Source organism: Eublepharis macularius, chromosome 14, assembly GCF_028583425.1.
Source record: "Eublepharis macularius isolate TG4126 chromosome 14, MPM_Emac_v1.0, whole genome shotgun sequence".
NCBI lineage: Eukaryota > Metazoa > Chordata > Lepidosauria > Squamata > Eublepharidae > Eublepharis > Eublepharis macularius.
This window is the reverse complement of record NC_072803.1, coordinates 70,428,897-70,449,810: the sequence shown is the minus strand read 5'-3', so window position 1 is coordinate 70,449,810 and position 20,914 is coordinate 70,428,897. Positions and strand designations below refer to the sequence as shown.

Here is a 20,914-nt window from a genome sequence, read left to right as displayed (position 1 = left end):
AAAACTGTGAGTGCCAGGCCAGCAACCAAAAAGGGTTACCTTAGCCAAAGCAGCATACCTGTGTGTGGGCCACAGGCTGGCACAGTTGATCAGGACGGAGCCTGTTGGGAATCCTTGCAAGCAGGGGACCAGACACAGAAAAACAAGCCACACCATTCCAGATTGTGAAGCATAACTGTGAGAGCCAGCCAGAAGAAAGGCACCAAAGACACCCAGCAGAGCTTCTGGCCTGTGTAGGCCCAAAGCTGGCACACTCTTGTTTTAATCTTAAAACAGTAGATCAAGCTTAAAGAAGGCAAGCACAACAACCAATGCTGAACCCCCCCCCCCCCACCATCAAACATTGTCTGCCCAACCTGTCCCCCAGGCCATGCCAAAAATAAACTGCAACACCTTTTTGCAGAGGCAGGCCACAGCAGCACATTGCCCAGCATCAAAAAAATTTTCAAAAATTTTAAAAAGGCCTACCAGGTGTCCTCTCAGGATGTCCAGCAGCACAGTTGTTCCTCCAGGCAGATGTCCTCCAGGCTCCAGGTGCAGTGCAGTCTCTCTTCTTCTTCTCTCTCGGTCAGCAGCAGCAGCAACAGAGGTGCTCCAGACAGTCTAGCTCCAAATTTAAACCCCCTGCTGCAGCCTCAGCCAAAGATTTAAATCTATTGGCTGGCATGAAAATACAGCAGAGGGATTGGTGACTCCTAAAGTCCCCCCTCCCCTGCCTTTCCCCACCCACACTCCAAGAGCCACCCTCCTCCTGCTCCCCCTCCCCTACCTGTTAGTTTTGGCGGGAATCTCTGCTGCTTTGCAAATGCAAAATGCAATGCAATTCTTGCACCTTGCATTTGCAAGGCAAAGCAGGATTCCCTATCCTCCTTTGCAAGAGGGGTGGGGGGTGACAGAAGGAGTGAGTGATTCACTCCTTCTCCCCCCCTCCCCTCTTCTAAGAGCCTGCAGGAAGCCTTTGCTTCCAGCAGGATTTTGCTATCCGCTTGCTAAGGCAAACGGCTAGCAAAAACAAAATGGCGATTCTCGAATGCCGAAAGAAAGCCGAAAGAAGCCGAAACGTTTCGGCTTTTTTTCTTTCGGCTAAGCCGAAACGTTTCGGCTTCCTCCGAAACGTTTCGGCTTATCCGAAAGAAGCCGAAACACTTTTGTTTCGGCTTTCTTTCGGCATTCCGAAAGCCGAAACGCACATCCCTAGTATTGAGTCTATGTATCCAAAATGTTTCTTTTTGACGAAGCTCTCTTGTAGCAGAATTATGTTCTCTTTTCTGGGTCTTGAACAGAATAGTAACATTCATGTCCATATTGCTGTGTTTTTTATCCTGGTAATGTTGTACTAAGGGGGCTTCTAGCACGTTGTTCTTAATTCTGGATTGATGTTCGCTAAGTCTTGTTCTAACAGAACGTACAGTACTTCCCACATATAACAATCCACATGGGCATTTTAACAGATAGACTACTCCTTCAGTGCTACAATTTACAAACTCTCGTGTCATATTAATTCCAAGTCGTTTTATATCCTCCACACTCATGACCAGAGAACATTGTTTACATCTCCCACACTTGTACATTCCCCTTGGTAGTCCTGAGTCCAGTTGTTGAATATTATAACTTAGATCCGAGTGTATTATCAGATCTTTTATATTTTGTGTCCTCCTAAAGGCTACTAGCGGGGGGGGGGTCCCACAGCCCGGAATGTCGTTAACCATTGGCCAGTATTTCAAGACCGCTCTCCTAATAGCATTAGCCTTATTGCTATAATCAAAAACGCCAACAATGCGTTCTATATTTCCACGTGTTTTTGGTTGTAATAAGTCTTTTCTAAGAACTTCATCAGCACGTTGTCTTGCCTTGCGCAAGATCCTATCAGGATATCCCCTTTGTTTGAGTTGCTCCTGTAGTTTGTTACTTTGGCTAATATAATCTGAGTCTCTGGTGGAATTTCTTTTGAGCCGCAAGAATTGTCCATATGGTAAATTAGCCCTTAGATGGCCTGGGTGAAAGGATCTATAATGAAGTAGTGAATTTTTAGGAGTACATTGATGGTCATAGAACCATCAATGTACTCCTAAAGAATATTATCAAGGTCTACATGTGATCTGTGACCTTCACAGTGTCTGGGATTACCTTGGACTGTACCCATATTGAACTGAAATACAAGGCGAAATTGACTCTATAAATGATAAATTGTGTCGGGTGACATTAGAAAGCATTTGCACTTTAATAGTAATTAATATAGGAACTGGAGCACGGGACACTTTAATTGATTGTTTTGGAGCATATATGACGCCTGTATAATTGTAGTTATTTGTAATATGTGGTGCATGTTTTGGGTATATATCAAGAAATAGGTTAACTTATTAACAGATATATTGTTGATTAAAAGAATAAATTGAGTAAAAATTACTGGGAGGAGACATATATAGTACACGGGTAACGTCTCTCTTCTGCCTGGAGTGCCAAAGGGCAGACACTGCAGTGACCACATTTGTAATGCCCTACAGGGTTGTTGTAGTTAATAACTTTCCTTTTCTTGTTAGAATGGACTAGCATATCACGAAGACTATTAGTTCTTTTAAATCCTATCACTGGTGGTTCAGCACAACCCGGAAGGTGATGAACCAGATGCTACTGTTGACGAACAATCTGACTAATCTCATTGGCTTTAGAAGTAAATTTCAAAGACCAACGAGTTCTGCCAGTAGTTTTTTTTCTGGCTAGAGTTCAATAATTCTACTCTTCTAACCTCAGATGCTCTCTTTCTTGCATTTGCTATTAATTTTGGAGAGTAACCTCTTCCCACGAGGTTTTTTGCCATGGACCTACTTTCTCGTAAATAGTCAGACATTTGAGTGGAATTTCTGTGAAGACGAAGAAATGGGCTGTATGGAATGTTGTTTTTAAGTCTTCGGGGATGATAAGAGGAAAAATGTAAGTAAGTCCGTCTCCTTATGAAACGGACGAACAGCTAGTTTGTGGCCGTTAACTTTGTAGATAATCACATTCAGATAATTAATATGTGTGTCACTATGGTTCCCTGTAAACTTAATATGGGTATCTAGATTATTCATCAACTGCATAAATGCTTCTGTATTGGCCCTATTGGAAAATATTGCCACCACGTCATCAATATACCACCGGTAGTACAGGATTTCTGCAAAAAAGGGTTATTCTCTGGTTTAAACACATGCTGAACCTCTACTTGATTCATATGAATATTCGCTATAGAGGGCGCCACAGGGCATCCCACTGCCACACCCCTGATTTGTACAAAGAAGTGGGATCTGTATCCGAAGAAATTCTTCTCCATTATGATATCAGTGAGGGACAAGAGGAAATGGGTGGGGGGAACCTGATCGCTACATGCCCATAATGCTTCCTCTATAACCTGTCTTGCCCCTTCATGGGCAATAGAAGTGTATAAGGACACCACGTCCAAGGTTAAGAAGAGAGCTTTTTTGTCTGGGATCTTATGTTTTCTCCTTTGAGTGCCTCTATTTGCTCACCTGGCAGCTTAAGGAGTTAGAACTGGAAAATTTGATCCTTTCCCAGTATTTTAAAACTGCAAGGTGTACTCACGCCCTAACAGAGGGGAGTCCTGTTTTGGCCCTCATCAGGGTGGCAGGAGCGCCTTTGGGTAAAGCCAAAATCCGTCTCAAGAATTGGTTTTGGATTACCTCAAGACTGGTTAGAATATCTTCCTTCCAACCCCACACTTCAGCTCCATATAGGAGGTGAGGGACTACTTTGCTCTTAAATAATTTCAGTGCTGGATCTATCAATCGACCCCTACCGCCTTTGTATGAAAAAATGTATGATTGACCCTACAATCCTTGATGCTGAGGATTTAACCATCGCAAGGTGTATCTTCCAATTCAGAGTCTCTTTAAAGGTTACCCCTAGATATTTAAAGGAGCTGCATTGTTGGATTGGGTTGCCAAGGATGCTCCGGCAGGAGATTTTTGGCTTTCTCCTGAAAACCATTACTTTTGTCTTTGTGTAGTTGACATTGAGAGCTTCTTTGTTACAATAATGGCCTAACTGATCTAAGAGTCTCCTCAAGCCGATCTTGGTCAGGAAAGTTAGGACCATGTCATCTGCATAAAGGAGAACTGAAATCTTCTGTTGTCCCAGAGAAGGCAGCATAAAGTGGGGCCCTGACAGAGTCTCATTGATATCATTGATGTACAGGTTAAATAGTAGAGGGGCCAGCACACGACCCTGTTTCACGCCTCTACTAATAGGGATTCTGTTGGTTAATGATCCAGAAGTTCCCACCTTGATTTGAGCAAAAGTATCTTTGTGCCGCTCACAGAGCAGAAACAGCAGTCGCTTATCGATGTTAAGTTTGGCAAGCTTGGACCTTAAGCGGGACCTATTGATTGAATCGAATGCGGCAGCCAAGTCAACAAATGCTACATAAAGTGCCTTTGTTGGCCCACTTATTCCAGAGTAAGCCAGTTGGTACAGCGTTTGACAGTGGTCTATAGTTCCAAGACCTTTCTGAAAACCAACTTGTGTGGGATGAATTATTTTTTGGGTGGTCACCCAATCTTCCAATTTTGTCAGCAGATATTTGCTATACAGTTCTGCTGCTGTGCCAAGTAGACTTATTGGTCTATAATTTTGCGGGTCAGATTTATCCCCTTTTTTGTGTATAGGTGCCATAATACTCAGCTTCCATCCGGGGGGATCAGGCCTGAACCATTAATTTGAGTACTGGGGCCCACCAGTCTGGGAAGGCTTTATACAGTTCAGGTGATAACATATCCTCACCTGGAGATTTACCAGTGGGCAATGAGGCAATTAATCCTCTAAGAGGAATCCAGCATCACGCCAAGACTTCTGACTGATGAAACGGGCACAAGTGGTGCCCCATCGAAGACCGGAAGCTGGATCCAATGTCCCATGGCCCAAGTACAGTACCTCCGTCTTCATGGGATACAACTTGAGTCTGCTCTGCTTCACCCAACCAGACACAACATCCAAAACTCTAATCCGGGCTTCTGGAGCCAAGCCAGGCCGTCCGTCCAACAACAGATACAACTGGGTGTCATCAGCATACTGATTTATCTCTTTTACCATCTTAGTTTTAAATGTTTAAGTTTATTCTCTTATGTAAATATATTTTAATCTTTTGCTGTAGTACACTGTTTTATGTTGGTGTATATGTGGGGATGTTATGACCTATAGTTACAGCGATAAACCTATCAATCAATCAAAATTCCAAATTACTCCCAATTTAAGGCTTTTGTTGCTAAAATTCTCTCTATGTTTGGGACAGTGTACATCTGTGAACAGCTCTTTTCTGTAATGAATGTTAATAAAACAAAAGTATGTTCTCAGCCTACAAAGACAAACCTGAACAGCATCCTCAAAATTGATAGACCACAGACTTTAACTCCAGATTTTGATGCAATAGTTCAAAGCAAGAGGTGTCAGTTATCAAAGACTGTTAAATAAAGAAAACAAGAGTGTTCATGTTTTTAAGCATGTTTGTATTTTGAGTAAAATAATATCATTAATATCATTAATTGGGTTTGCCTTTGCCCTTTATAAAGTTTGTGTCTTCAATATACATGGCTCCGCCTGAAAAAGTGTCATTTTTGTCAGATCTGGTACTCGAATTCAACACCCCTTGTCTAAACCCTGGAAAAAGATATTGAGGTCATACTTATTTCTATCCAGTTTCCCAGCCAAAAGCAGCTTTACAAAGCTGCTTTAAGAAATTACAGCTGATTGCTATGATTGCAGCTGATTACAGTGGAAGTGAAATGCAGAAAGGTCCATTGTGGAGGAGAGTCTCAACATAGCTGAATCCAGGAACAATTGAGATGTGTCTGGCTGCCTCCTGCCCTCTCCCTGTAGGCCTCACTTGATAAGAATTGGAAGCTGGAGGGAGGAATGTCTCAACCAGATCTGGATGAAAATAGAGAATATGGAAATGATCCGTGTTGAGAAGGCAGAAATCTTGAAGGTCACTGTACTACCCACTTTCAGTGGAGTTCGTCTGACTCCTGCAGACTCAGAGCCTAGGGGTTATCACAGAATCTCAGAGTTCGAAGGGGCTGTACAGACCTAGTCCAACCCCCTGCCCAATGCGGGATGAGCCTAAAGCATCCCTGACAAATATTCATCCAGCCTCTTCTTGAAAATTGCCAGGGAAGGGGAGCTCACCATCTCCCTAGGCAGCTGATTCCACCTTTGAACTACTCTGGCCATGAAAACGTTTTTCTAATATCCAGCTGGTACCTTTCTGCATGTAATTTAAGCCCGTTGCTTCGAGTTCTATCCTCTGCTGCCAAATGGAACAGCTCCTTGTCCTCCTCCAAATGACTGCCTTTCAAATATTTAAAGAGAGCAATCATGTCCCCCCTCAATCTCCTTTTCTCCAAACTAAACATTCCCAAGGCCCTCAGCCTTTCCTCGTAGGGCTCAGTCTCCAGACCCCTGATCATTCTCATTGCTCGAAAAATTTGGTGACCAAAACAGTTAAAGTGGAGATATTACTGAAGTCTTTTTCAGACCATAACCCCATAAGAGTAAGTTACAGAGCCAAATCTAACACATCCAGGTGGGAACTAAATGAATCCTTACTACAGAAAGAGGCAATTGTTGATGATTGTAAAAAAAGGCTGAAAGAATTTTTTGAATTAAATCTGAACAAGGGTACAGATTTTAGAATGGTTTGGGATGCAAGCAAAGCATTTATAAGAGGCCACTTTATACATCATGATTCAGAATTAAAGAAAAAACAAAAAAAATGTGAAGTATTTTGCAAGAAATTTAAAAAAGAATTAAAAATTGCACCAGGGAATGTTAAGGTGCAATAAGAGATAAAATGTTTGCAACAGCTATCCATGTTAACAGTAAGAGATTTAGAGAAAAAACTGAACTATGCCAAGCAGAGAAATTTAGAATTTCCTAATAAACTGTGAAGATTCTTGGCTTATAAACTGAGAAAAGAGAGAGAGAAGAAAATGATTTTAAAATTGCAAGATGGGAATACTATGCTAAAAATAATGGGGCCATCCAAAAGACTCTCTTTAAATATTATTCAAACTTGTATAGAAGACAGGATATCTCTTCAAAGAAATTGAATGATTACTTTATAAAACAGAATTTACCTAAAATTATGTAGGAACAACAGCAGGTGATGAATAGGGATGTGCGTTTCGGCATTCAGAATGCCGAAAGAATGCCGAAACAAAAGTGTTTCGGCATTCTTCTGCTATCCCGTAACGTTTCGGGGAATGCCGAAACGTTTCGGGATAGCCGAAAGAAAAAGCCGAAACGTTTCGGGATTCTTTCGGCATTCTTTCGGCATTCGAGAATCGCCATTTTGATTTTGCTAGCCATTTGCCTTAGCAAGCGGCTAGCAAAATCCTGCTGGAAGCAAAGGCTTCCTGCAGGCTCTTAGAAGAGGGGAGGGGGGGAGAAGGAGTGAATCACTCACTCCTTCTGTCACCCCCCACCCCTCTTGCAAAGGAGGATAGGGAATCCTGCTTTGCCTTGCAAATGCAAGGTGCAAGCATTGCATTGCACTTTGCATTTGCAAAGCAGCAGAGATTCCCGCCAAAACTAACAGGTAGGGGAGGGGGAGCAGGAGGAGGGTGGCTCTTGGAGTGTGGGTGGGGAAAGGCAGGGGAGGGGGGACTTTAGGAGTCACCAATCCCTCTGCTGTATTTTCATGCCAGCCAATAGATTTAAATCTTTGGCTGAGGCTGCAGCAGGGGGTTTAAATTTGGAGCAAGACTGTCTGAGCACCTCTGTTGCTGCTGCTGCTGACCGAGAGAGGAGAAGAAGAGAGACTGCACTGCACCTGGAGCCTGGAGGACATCTGCCTGGAGGATCAACTGTGCTGCTGGACATCCTGAGAGGACACCTGGTAGGCCTTTTTAAAATTTTTGAATATTTTTTTGATGCTGGGCAATGTGCTGCTGTGGCCTGCCTCTGCAAAAAGGTGTTGCAGTTTATTCTTGGCATGGCCTGGGGGACAGGTTGGGCAGACAATGTTTGATGGTGGGGGGGGGGGTCAGCATTGGTTGTTGTGCTTGCCTTCTTTAAGCTTGATCTACTGTTTTAAGATTAAAACAAGAGTGTGCCAGCTTTGGGCCTACACAGGCCAGAAGCTCTGCTGGGTGTCTTTGGTGCCTTTCTTCTGGCTGGCTCTCACAGTTATGCTTCACAATCTGGAATGGTGTGGCTTGTTTTTCTGTGTCTGGCCCCCTGCTTCCAAGGCTTTCCAACAGGCTCCGTCCTGAACAACTGTGCCAGCCTGCGGCCCACACACAAAGGCCTGCTGCTCCGGCTTTGGTAACCCTTTTTGGTTGCTGGCCTGGCACTCACAGTTGTGCTTCACAAACTGGAATGGTGTGGGCTTTTTTCCTGTGTCTGGCCCCCTGCTTCCAAGGCTTTCCAACAGGCTCCGTCCTGAACAACTGTGCCAGCCTGCAGCCCACACACAAAGGCCGGCTGCTCCGGCTTTGGTAACCCTTTTTGGTTGCTGGCCTGGCACTCACAGTTGTGCTTCACAAACTGGAATGGTGTGGGCTTTTTTCCTGTGTCTGGCCCCCTGCTTCCAAGGCTTTCCAACAGGCTCCGTCCTGAACAACTGTGCCAGCCTGCGGCCCACACACAAAGGCCTGCTGCTCCGGCTTTGGTAACCCTTTTTGGTTGCTGGTCTGGCACTCACAGTTGTGCTTCACAAACTGGAATGGTGTGGGCTTTTTTCCTGTGTCTGGCCCCCTGCTTGCAAGGCTTTCCAACAGGCTCCGTCCTGATCAACTGTGCCAGCCTGCGGCCCACACACAGGTATGCTGCTTTGGCTTTGGTAACCCTTCCCGTTTGCTGGCCTGGCACTCACAGTTTTGCTTCACAAACTGGAATGGTGTGGGCTTTTTTTCCTGTGTCTGGCCCCCTGCTTCCAAGGCTTTCCAACAGGCTCCGTCCTGAACAACTGTGCCAGCCTGCGGCCCACACACAGGTATGCTGCTTTGGCTAAGGTAACCCTTTTTGGTTGCTGGCCTGGCACTCACTGTTTTGCTTCACATTCAGGTTGTTTATCGTTGGTGGACCTCTTCTGGACTGGACTGCACTTGGTGGACATCGGCCTGCAGATCTCTGCGTGGAGGATCAACATTGCTGGACATCTGCAGTGGTGGACTGGTAGGGTTGTTGTAAAATTTGTTTTTTGAGCTTATGTCTGCTGCTGTGCCTACCTGCGAGCATATGCTTTGGCTCGGTCTTTATGGCTTGGGCTGGGAGGGGGCATTTTCTGGTTGGGCAAGAGGATATTGTTTGGGGGTTAGGGGGGGCCAGCATTGATTGCAGTGCCTGCTTTCTTTCATGTTTCATTTGTCAAGTTTGAGTGTGGGGTGGGCTTGAACTACTGTTTCACAGGACTAAAAAATGAGTGTGCCAGCTTTTGGCCTGCAAAGGCCAGAAGCTCTGCTGGGGGGATGTGTTTTGTTTTGCTGCTGGTTGGCCCTAGCCTTTCAGGGGGGGGGGGGCTGACTTGGCTTGTGCAACAGGGCCTTGAATTTTGGGGGTTGCGTGTGCGGCGTGTGGTGTTGACTCTGTTAACATTTCCAATTTTCTTGACAGCATCGCGGAGGAGAGGAGGACCAGCTGCAAGACCGCCTGAACATCGCTGGACTGCAGGACTGGTGTTAGTGTGAGCGAGTCCGGGTTCACATTTGGGTGGGCTTGGGGGTGGGTTCTTGCTAGCTTGGGAGGGGGGAGGCTCATCTTCAAAACACCACATCCACACCCCACACCGACATACCACAGATACATTGGTCCCGCTAAATAGTGTCTCTTAGGTAGGTAGGCCAGTTGGTAGGTGATCAGTGGATAATTGCCCTCAACATAATTATTAGGGAAACCAAGCCTAGCTTTTTTTAAAAAACTAAATAGGGACTCAGCAGGGAAAGCATTAGTGAGTGAGTGTTAGGTTTGAATTCTATATATATATATATATATATATATATATATATATATATATATAAAAATTTGTAATAGCTGTCAATAGGCTTCCCATTAGTGCCCCCATAACTAGGGTTCCACTGCCCATCTCTGGCACCCGTGGTGGTGCCAGGCCGGCCCGGGCATACTAGTGTGTGAGTGTTTAAGGCTTAGTCACCTCTGTTATTGGGGTTTAGGGCCAGCTCAATTCCAGAGGAATTCAGCTGATTGGCAGGCTCAGGTTCCCTGACATAAATAGGGTTGCTTAAAAAGGCACTTGATTGTTCATCTCCAAGTCACAGAGCCACTAGAAGCACAGATTTAGAGCAGGTTAGTTAGGTCTTGAAAACAAAGTTGACCTTTGTTTTCCAAATCTTTTCTGATTAGTTAGGGTAGAATTTGGGAGGGGAAAGTATGTCAGAGAGGAAAGCAGAGAGGGGCCCCGGGGGAAAGGCTAGGGAGAAATCTAGAGGGGAGGAGGGGAGGGGGAGGGGGACTGCTGCGGCAGCCCCCCCCATCTGAGTGGAGGAGGCCCTCCCCTGCGCTGCTGCCGTTCACCAGCCTGGCTTCTGTTGACAGGAAGAGGGTTCGCAAGACTCTCTTTCCTGAGGCAGCTGCTGGAGGGCCACCCCCAACCCGGGTGCGTGAGGCAGGGGCTGGCACTGGGCGGGGGCCTGCTGCTGAGGCTCCTCCTCCTCCAGTGGTTGCGAGCCAGCTGCTGGAGGAGGGGAAGCATGTGGTGTCTCCTGGGATGGGCGCGGAGCACATGACTTTCCCTGCGCTCCCGCTCACCCCAGGAACCCAGAGGATGTTGGAGGAACTGCCCGTGAGACCCCCCCTGGGGTGGTCCACCCCAGTTTCCTCTGAGGCCAGCAGCAGGCCTCTCGCGGCTGTGCAGGAGGAGAGGATGCGGGAGGAAGAGGCAGAGACTGTGGTGGAAGAGCCCACATCTCTGCCCCTTCAGCCTCGTCCATCCCCACCTGCCCGGCCGAGAGTGGGACACGGTGTGTCCGGCCAGAGCACCTCACAGGAGGTGCCTCAGGGTGATCCGGAAAGCGCTTCTCCTTGGAAGCATGGGATGCCCTTTTCCTCCGAAATCTGGAAGCACTTCCAGACAGCGGAGGATCCCCGAGCAGCCCTGTGCCTGCATTGTAGGCAGCACGTCAGCCGTGGCAAAGATGTGTGGCATCTCTCCACGTCTGGGATGAGGTACCATATGAAGAGGCACCACCAGGCGGTGCTTCTTCGGGAGGAGGGTTCGAGTGGCGCCGCACGGCCGCCAGCTAGCCAGAAGGAGGCAGGCTCCTCTGGTGCTCTCCCCCTAAGGGTACCTGCAGGAAAGGGACGCCAAGCCTCTCTCCCGGAGATGCTTGGTATGCAGGGCGCTAGTGTGCCCAGAGAGGGGATCCGGAGGGCGAGCAGGCGCATCACGCGCCACATCGTCAACATGATAGCAGTGGATGGGCAACCGTATTCCATAGTTGAAGACTTCGGCTTCTCAGGGCTGCTCCAAGATTGCTTTCCCTGGTACGCCATCCCTGCTCGCACGTCGTTGAGCAGATCGGTGGTGCCCTCGTTTTACAGGGCTGCCAGGGATCATGTGAAGGCACAGCTGTCCCGGGTTGCCGGGAGAACTGTGCACTTCACATCGGACATCTGGACCTGCCCAAGTGTGCAGCAAGCATACCTCTCACTTACTGCTCACTGGTGGGAACCCGAGTCGGTTCTGGGTGGGGGCCGGGGGGAGGTGCCTAGCACAGCTAGACAGGGAAGGATGGGAGACCGCCAGGCCGGCTACTGCAAGGCCTTGCTTCACGCCGAGGTTCTCGACGTGTCCCACATGGCGGAGAACATCGCTGCCACCTTAAGGAGACAGTTGGACGAGTGGATAGGCCAGGGACCCGCCACCGTGGGATGCATGGTGACGGACGGTGGCAAGAACATGAGGGCAGCGGCGCATCTAGTGAGCCGAGAGAGCGTCTACTGTGCCGCTCACAAGCTTCACCTAGTGGTGAGAGATGCGCTGGGGTTGGGCTCCTCGAAGGAACCCGTGGATACCCGGACCCGTGAACTCCAGTTACTTGTCCAGAAATGTCAGAGGCTCACGGGTCACTTCTCGCGCAGCGTGAAGGCCACGCACGAACTGCGCCAGACACAGGTCAGGACAGGTGTGCCAGAGCACGCTCTGATCACTGACCTCAGCACTCGCTGGAACTCCACCTGCGCCATGCTTGAGCGCTTGGTGGAGCAGAAGGCCGCACTCCACTCGTGGCTCTCCGAGAACCGCGGTGCGAGTCAGGTGAGTGAGTTCAGCCGGGAGGATTGGCTCACCATCACCCAGACAGTGGAGGTCCTGAAGCCCTTCAAGGACTTCACTGTGGCGGTCTCGTCAGACACGGCGACCCTCGGTCTGGTCATTCCCCTGGTGCACACGCTCCAGAGGAATCTGGCCACCCTTGCAGACCGGGTCGCGCCCCGTGCTGACCTTGTTCCAGCGGTGCGCGCATTAGTGAGAAGGCTGCAGCAGGGCATAGCTGCCAGGCTAACTCCTCTCACTAAGGAAGAGTCATACATGTTGGCGACCATGTGTGACCCGCGCATAAAGGGCACTTTCGCTGAGCGGGACGGGAACCTCACCCAAGCCAGAGACGGGCTCTGCTCTTGGGTGAGGTGCAGGCAGGCCAAGAGGGGACGCCTGTCGACAGGGGGGACGCAAGAGGGGCCCTGCCGTGCGGGTCCCTCTGACGCCCCCTCTGCGCAGGCCCCCCCCGAGGCCACCACTGGAGTGCCGATGGAGATGGAGATGCTCCGGTGGGCCCTCGTCCCCTCTGGGGTCGTGAGGACCGTGAGAGAGGATCCGGCGGAGGCGATGGTCAGGGACTACCTCGCGGAGCCCTGCGAGTCGCTCTCCACCGATCCGCTCAGCTACTGGGCCAGGAAGGAGTCGGTCTGGCCGGACCTCTCCCTCGAGGCGCAGCGGCTGCTCTCATGCCCTCCGACGAGCGTGGAGAGCGAGCGCGTCTTTTCACATGCGGGCGACATTGTCGGCCCACATCGCACTCACCTTCTCCCATGGAGAGTCGAGCAGTTGACCTTCCTGAAGGTCAACTCTCGCCTCTTCGATTTCTCCAGACTGGACTTCCAGAGTGACTGAGGTGAGCCCAACTTGTGGCCTGCATCCTCTATGAGTCCAATCCTTTGGAATCGCGCTCTCCCCTGGATAAAACCCTGTATATACAGTTAAAACCGGCCAGTAGAGGGAGGGTGGTTAGGAACCAGTGGCAAAGGGAAAACACCCAGCAATTTGAAAGCCCCCCCCCCAGGGTATTCAAAACATCTCCCATCACTGAGACAGACCTGTGGGACCAAATTTATTATGAAAAATAATGCCCCAGAAACATGGATTGCTACTGGAGGGAGAAACAGGTTAGATAGGGATTGCTTAGGTGTTTTTATCAGATGAAATCCTTGTAAAAAAATTGAAGAAGAATTGTTGTACTGTTTTTTGAAAGATGATGTTCTGTTCATGTAAAAAAAAGAAAAAAAAACCAAAAAAATGTTGTGATTATGTTTTTTTAAAAGTTGATTGAATGTTAATGTTTAAAAAAAAAACAAAAAAAATTGTTGATGTTAATGTTGGGTTTGCATGGTTGGGGAATGCGGGAAGAGTGGTGGATGGGCACCGGCCAATGATGATCTCTCACAGATGTTCCCAGGTAAATTCTGAGGCTGGGGTGGGGGTGGGGGGAGACCTCTGCAGAACTGCTCCAGAAATACCATTGTCCAGTGCCTTGGAAGTGCCCAGTTCAGCTTTGGGTGTCTGAACTGAAAGCACAGCCACAGGAAATGACATAGGTTCTGCTGGACCCTGTTGCAGTGGTTCCCCCCCATTAAGTCGTTTTATGGAGGGAGAGTTGTATTAGGCTGGTAGTTATGATCATCTTCTGTTTCCATGCCCTGTTGTGCCCGCTCACTATGTAACCTGTGGAAATGTTCAAAACTTTACAGTTTGTCCATTTCAAAAGAAAAATTGTTGTAAAGATTCTCTGATGTGTAGTTAATTGTGTTGTGTTGTGCTGTGAGGGACAATAAGTGTAATATGTTGTGTGATTTGTTGACCACTTGTAATTTGAAAATGATAAAATAAAGTTTTTTTTAAACTTAATGATTGTGTGTCTGTGTTCCCTTCTTTGATGGGAGGTTGGTTCCCAGCATAGGGAACAATGGGGCAGGCTGGCCAGCCTGTTCCTAGGGTACTGGGTGTGGGGCAGCTGAGGGTGGTTTTGGTTCTGAGAGGGGCTGAGTGGAGGATTTGGGTCTGTGTGTGGCAGCTGGGGTGGGGGAACTGGGTTTGTGTGGGGCTGTAAGGAGTGGACTATGGGGGATGAGAGCACTGGTCGTCCTTTGTGCCCAAGTAGACCCCTGCTACTGTCCTGGTGTGGGCTTCCATGCCTCTATCAGTTGCTGGCCCTCCTTTGCCATCTTTTCAGAAATTTTCCTAGGGCTGCCAAACTCCTGGTTGGGCTTGAGTTCAGGTTAGAGAGAGTAGTTCCCTACAGAGAAACTGGCTGCTTCGAAGGGCAATCTCTTTAGAGGGCAAATGTGGACCATGGATTCTGGGGGAGATCCCTACTCAGATTTCCCTTTCCACAAGTCCCACCCCCAAATTGCCAGTAACTTCCAAGGCCAGAGTTTGCCACCCCAGAGAGATCCCGTTCCCACCCTCTTAGCCTTGGCATGAAAGTTGTAGCCCCCATGGAACACTTCCAGGTTCCTGATTCCAAGCCCAATTACACCAATGTAAGACAATCCAGACCTCCATCAAAAATGGATTTTAAGTAGCAGTGGGATTGGGCTGCATTTCAGTCATTCACATATCTGGTTGTGTTCCCAAACATTTAGCTTATGTTTTTTTAAATCAGCGTATGGCACTTAAAGACACTTTTAAATGGTTCTAAAAACATATTTTTATTATGAAGTATTTAATGTGGCATTGCTCAAGGGCAGGCCTTTTGGCCAAATGAGCAGTATCAGTACAGTAAAATTTAGACAAAGCTCATAGGAAGAAAACGCATTCATACTGTGAAGTGGGAAGAAAGTTTTAATTTACATGTACCATGGACTCCGAAAAAGACATGTAAGTGGCATCCAGACCAAATCAGGCCTGCTTTCTCCCTTGAAGATATCAATTGATGATAGTGCTTATGTCACATCATGAGAAGACAAGGTTCACTAGAAAAGACAATAATGCTAGGAAAAATTGAAGGCAGTAGGGAAAAGAAGAATACCCTAGATGTGGTAGATTGACTTCGGTTTGCAATACATGGACAAGGTTTTTGGGATATTTTGGAGCTCAATATAATTCTAAAGTACAACATAAGTGATTTGAATGCATAAAACATACAGACACATACACATAAAATGTATATACCCCCTTCCCACAAATTAAAGGTTTATCTTATGCCCCGGTTTTCTCCCCCATGGGAACCTAGAGTGGTTTACACATTGCTGTTCTCCCTTGATTTGTTTCACCCTCATCACAACCAGGCTAACAATAGACAGCTGCTCCATGCCTCACATTGGAGTGACTACATCCACCGATGGCCTTCTTAGTATTATGAGGGGGTGGAGGGGGGGGGAGGAAGGAAACAACGCACTCCAGCCCACTCTATCTGGGGCCTAGGTGACCAAATTGCTTGGCCTTGGCAAGGAGCCAGTGGTGGGGCGGCACTGGTTCTGGGGCCCCGTCCAGAACATTTGTCCAGGGCCCCAAAATCACCTAGACTGCCTCTGGAAAACACAACACAATTGTTTACTTAGGCTGAGCCAAGAACATCCATCAAGCCTACAAGGCACAGAATCAGAGTCTGCCAGATTCTAGACCAACTCTCTAGCCATTGCACTACAGTGGATATCTAAAAATTGTTCATACCCCCACCAGCAACTTGAACATTTTTCTCCAAAAGGCACACAACTTGGCTGGGTCTCAAAAAGGACTATGATGCATGGGCCTGTCAATGCATACTGTTACTAAGGCTCTGGCCGGGGGGAGGGGGGCATTGTGCCAATGCCACCCTGGCTTTGGAAGGGGACAGTAAAATAGAAGAAATAATCTAGGTTCAGTGCCTCCCCCCCTTCTCTGTCTCTCTCTCTCTCTATAATGTGAGTGAAAACATTACTATACCATCACTGAAGCCTACAGGATACTTAGGGTCTGTTCACACACGCATGATCATTTCATGGCAATGCTCTGGCATGATGATGTCTGTTCTAGGAAGTGATGTGATCATCACACAAGGCTGGGGAGCACGCACAATTCACAGCAGGCAGATTTGGGCCACAAGTGATCCTGCTTTGGCCTGTAGGGCCCAAATCAGCCCACTGCAAAGCACAGGAATACTCTCAGGGCAGCCAGATGACATCAGTGACATCACGGCAGCAGCCCCCTTCCAGCCAGGTAAGCAGTGACAGGGGGTGATAGGTGAGAGTGGGGGATCCCCCACCAAGGGGAAACGGATCCCTAATTGTGTCTGAGGTTTTGGAAATCAAATGGGTCATTACCTCCATATTGCTTCTGTCTTTGAGGGACTTACATGCACATTATATTTAACTCCAGATTTCTTGATTGTCAAGGAATGCATGTGGTGGGGGGTGGTAGGAAGGGTGGGAGAAGGGCCCCTGAGGGTAAGGGTGGCATTTGGCATGCAAAATGCCACCCCTGGCAAGACAAGCCTCCCCCAGCTGTCAGTGGTAGAGATGAGAGCAGAGCACCTACTTGGGGAGGCCATGAAATGCCCCCCCCCAAGTGGGAGCAGGCTGAGCCTTGGTGGGGGGGGGTGGGAGAAAGGGTGGGAGAAGGGCCCCAGAGGGTTGGGGGGGATTTTGTTGCAGTGGTTCCCCCCCATTAAGTCATGTTATGGAGGGAGAGTTGTATTAGGCTGGTAGTTATTATGATCATCTTGTCTAGTGTGGGCTTCTGTTTCCATGCCCTGTTGTGCCCGCTTACTATGTAACCTGTTGTAATGTTCAAAACTTTACAGATTGTCCATTTCAAAAGAAAAATTGTTGTAAAGATTCTCTGATGTGTAGTTAATTGTGTTGTGTTGTGCTGTGAGGGACAATAAGTGTAATATGTTGTGATTTGTTGACCACTTGTAATTTGAAAATGATAAAATAAAGGTTTTTTTAAACTTAATGATTGTGTGTCTGTGTTCCCTTCTTTGATGGGAGGTTGGTTCCCAGCATAGGGAACAATGGGGCAGGCTGGCCAGCCTTCTCTGCAGGTGGTGGGGGGGTCAGGGGGGTGGTTGTCTGTGTGCCAGGGCAGGTGCTCTTTCCCAGGGACGATTTGGCACTGCCACCATTGTGGCACCCCTGGTCTGTGCGGAATTGCCCTGGGGAAGAGAGTTTAGGGGTTCCCAAAAGGGGAGGGCAGGCCAGCCTGTTCCTGGGGTTATGGTGGGTGTGGGGCAGGTGGGGGTTGATTTGGGTCTGTGAGGGGCTACTGGGGGGATTTGGGTCTGTGTGTGGCAGCTGGGGGGGGAATTGGGTTTGTGTGGGGCTGTGAGGGGTGGACTTTGGGGGCTGAGGGGACCTACTTGGGGAGGCCATGAAATGGCCCCCCCAAGTGGGAGCAGGCTGAGCCTTGGTGGGGGGTGGGAGGAGGGGTGGGAGAAGGGCCCCTGAGGGCTGGGGGGCATTTTGCATGCAAAATGCCACCCCTGGCAAGACAAGCCTCCCCCAGCTGTCAGTGGTAGAGATTAGAGCACCTACTTGGGGAGGCCATGAAATGGCCCCCCCAAGTGGGAGCAGGCTGAGCCTTGGTGGGGGGTGGGAGGAGGGGTGGGAGAAGGGCCCCTGAGGGTAGGGGGGCATTTTGCATGCAAAATGCCACCCCTGGCAAAGGAAGCCTGCCTCTTCATTTTTTCCCCATAGGAAATAATGAAGAAAGATTAGCAGCAGCATGCTAACAATATGCTGCTCCTTTGCTTTCTTATGGGAGGATGGGGGGACCTGCTTTGGGGTGCCATAACATGGCCCCCCAAAGTCCAATCTGTCTGAAACTTGGGTGGTTGTTAGAGAAGCGTTAGAGGAAGGTCCCCACCAATTTTGGGCTTATTCGGTGGGAAAATGCCTCCTCCAGGCGTCCTGGAATACGGAGGCATTTTCCCATAGAAAAAAGCCGAAAGAATGCCGAAAGAATGCCGAAAGAATCCCGAATCCCGAAAGCCGAAAGAGATTCTTGTTTCGGATTTCGGCTTTAACGGTAGAGAATCTTGTTTCGGGTAATCCCAAAACAAGAAAGCCGAAAGTTTTTTCCTTGCACACCCCTAGTGATGAATTACCCAATAATGATTCAAGAACTGGTGGAAGAAATTAAAAAGATTAAAATGGGGAAGACACCAGGCCCTGATGGACTTTCTGGATGATATTATAAATGCTTTGAAGATGAGATTTTAGTCCCCTTGAAAAATACAATGAATTCAATTTTATTGGGAGGAAAGATGCCAGAGACTTGGAAAGAGGCTAATATTTCATTGATACCTAAAGAAGGGCAAGATTTGACATTAGCAAAAAACTACAGACCTATATCATTGCTGAACAATGATTATAAATTATTTACCATGATTTTAGCAGAAAGACTTTAGTATGTTCTCAAAGACTTTATTTATGAGGATCAAAGTGATTTCTTACCCAAAGGACAGTTAAAAGTGTCATTTTAAAGTGTCCTATATTTAAAGTGTTTTTTCACTTTCCATGTTTACTTGGAACTGAAGTCATGCAAGTGCACATAACATTGAAGCCCTCACTAGAATCTTTTGAGCCTAGTTAAATACAGAATTCCAGCATACTAAGGCTAGAATCCAGAGCACTAAGAAAAACCTTTTCCTCATATTAAGCCTCATTGAATAGACTTAGGAATGGGATTCTGAGTAGACCTGCTTAGGGTTGCTCTCTAGAACATACTTCATGACATTAGACGGGGTTGCAATTCAAATGGACTATTTTAGTTACTTCTAAAAAATTATTATTGATTTTATGGTTTTGTGACTTTTAATGTCTTTTAAAAATGTTGTTAGCTGCCCTGAGCCCATCTGTGGGGAGGGCAGGGTATAAATCAAATAAATAAATAAATAAAAAGATGTCAGAACTATATTATATATAGTGGAATATTTGGATAAACATAATGAAAAACAAGTAGCTCTACTCTTTTTGGATGCTGAAAAGGCCTTTGACAATTTGAACTGGATTTTCTTGTTTGAAGTCTTAGAAAAGATGAATTTTGAGGAGAATTTTATAAAATGGGTGAAATCGATTTATACTTCACAGAATGCCAAAATCATTGTCCCCCTCAGTAGGGAACCTCCCATTACCTGCACACGTCTTCTCCTATATCGGGGAAAAGAAGCTCGAGCCCTCCCATCCCCGGGGGGGGGGTCTGTGGGTTAAATTCTCCTATGCACCTGCCTCCTGTCCTGGGTGCTTTTCTAAATCCTGAGATACCTTTTCCTCTTCCTCCTGTTGCCCTCTCAAGTGTGCTTCATGCATTCTGTCCATGGACTTTTCACCTTCCCTTATAAAATGGAGTGTGGACAAGCATGCCTCCGGTCCCCGTATCTTCTCCTCCAGCAGGGGTACCAACTTACACTTTCTGCAAGTGCAGTTGCTGTTACCCTCAGGTAAGAATGCAAACATGCTACAGACTTTGCATGTCACTGCCTCAGCTCTCTCACCAGCCATGCTACTGTAACCCATTGCTGAAGTAGTCCAGTTTTTATTGTACTTCCCTGATAACCTCTCTGCCAAACTGCCTCACAATACTACTTGTTAAAGGCTTGCTGCAGCAAAAAGATATAGGATGTAAGAACTATTCAGCTTCTAATAGGGCTCCCAGGCCAGACCCCCAGGCAAGAGCCAGAGGGCAAGAGCCCTTATGCTCTTACCCTTAAGTTCATGCCAAAGGCTCACGCTTCTGGTGAGGAGGAGCCTTATACAATTCAAGACTCACCCAGCAGAGGACAGGACCGCCAGTCAGCCCCAGGAAAAACAGACCCTCTCCAATTAGCAACAATCACTTCCTGAAATTAGCTACAACACAAGCAAAAGAGACAAACAGAAACAACATTTACTGTCAGTTCCTGGCAGGTAGATCCCTCAGCCCCTCTCCAGTGAACACACACTGGTTCCAATAGAAAAGGCTTTATCCAGAATTTTACAGTTCAGGTCTGAACTCCATCACGGAGCTTGGTAGAAGTGACAATTCAAAACAAAAGGTCAATATTATACTTGAGTTTTCCCACGCTCCAGCAATGGTTATGTTTTAGCACGCATGGTTACAATGGTTCTGTGAGAACCCATTATAGTTATGGCTAAACAGCGAGTGATTCCGCACACGATGGATAATGCACTTCCAATCCTCTTTATAAATCATTTGGAACAGATTTTTTTGTGTGCGGAACAAAAAATCCACCTCAAATAATTGATAAAGTGCATTGAAAATGCATTATCCAACGTGTGCGGAATCAGCCAGTGAGTACGCAATAATAGGTTCCCAGCATGTGGGCAAAGTAACAAATGCAGGCACCTGGAGTCTCCAAGGTCTTCTCTAGCTCGGAGGTGCATAGTTCTGTGAGATAACACGGGGGTCCATCCTGTCTGGAGGAATAACAGTTATAATATGGAAAGAACATGGCTAAGGAGAGAATACAGCAGTTCAGCATTAGACATTCAATATACTGTGGCCTCATAACAATCATGGCAGGGCTGTACACAGTCATGACACTTACTCAATCAAGCACCACTCTCCAGCAGGCTATACAGACTCACACACCCTCAAACACTGTCCTCCCACACAGTAACCTCAGCAAATTCCCCCCCCCCGAGTAGTTATGGAAGGCAATAGAAAAGCATCACCACACCAGCAGCTCCCTTCCCTGCTCCTTCTCAG

The 20,914-nt window shown here is 47.5% G+C and overlaps 1 protein-coding gene across 5 annotated transcripts in view; it reads right to left on the bottom strand.

Moving 5' to 3' along the window:
- Nucleotides 1-20,914, bottom strand: part of TMEM250 (transmembrane protein 250) — a 111,430-nt gene that overhangs the window by 40,582 nt on the left and 49,934 nt on the right. For 2 of the 5 annotated variants that reach the window (XR_008598191.1, XR_008598193.1), the window contains 3 exons: nt 20,552-20,622; nt 19,976-20,055; nt 1,060-5,919 (listed from right to left, as the gene is read on the bottom strand). The exons of 1 other annotated variant lie outside the window; for it this stretch is intronic. Coding sequence is in view for 1 of the 4 variants with exons in the window: in XM_054997391.1 (XP_054853366.1) it covers nt 20,039-20,055; nt 20,552-20,622 (88 nt within the window). In the remaining 3 variants the exon portion in view is untranslated. Of the gene's footprint in view, nt 1-1,059; nt 5,920-19,103; nt 20,056-20,551; nt 20,623-20,914 lie in introns of those variants that run through there. 2 more of the 5 variants (XR_008598192.1, XM_054997391.1) reach the window with 2 other exon arrangements.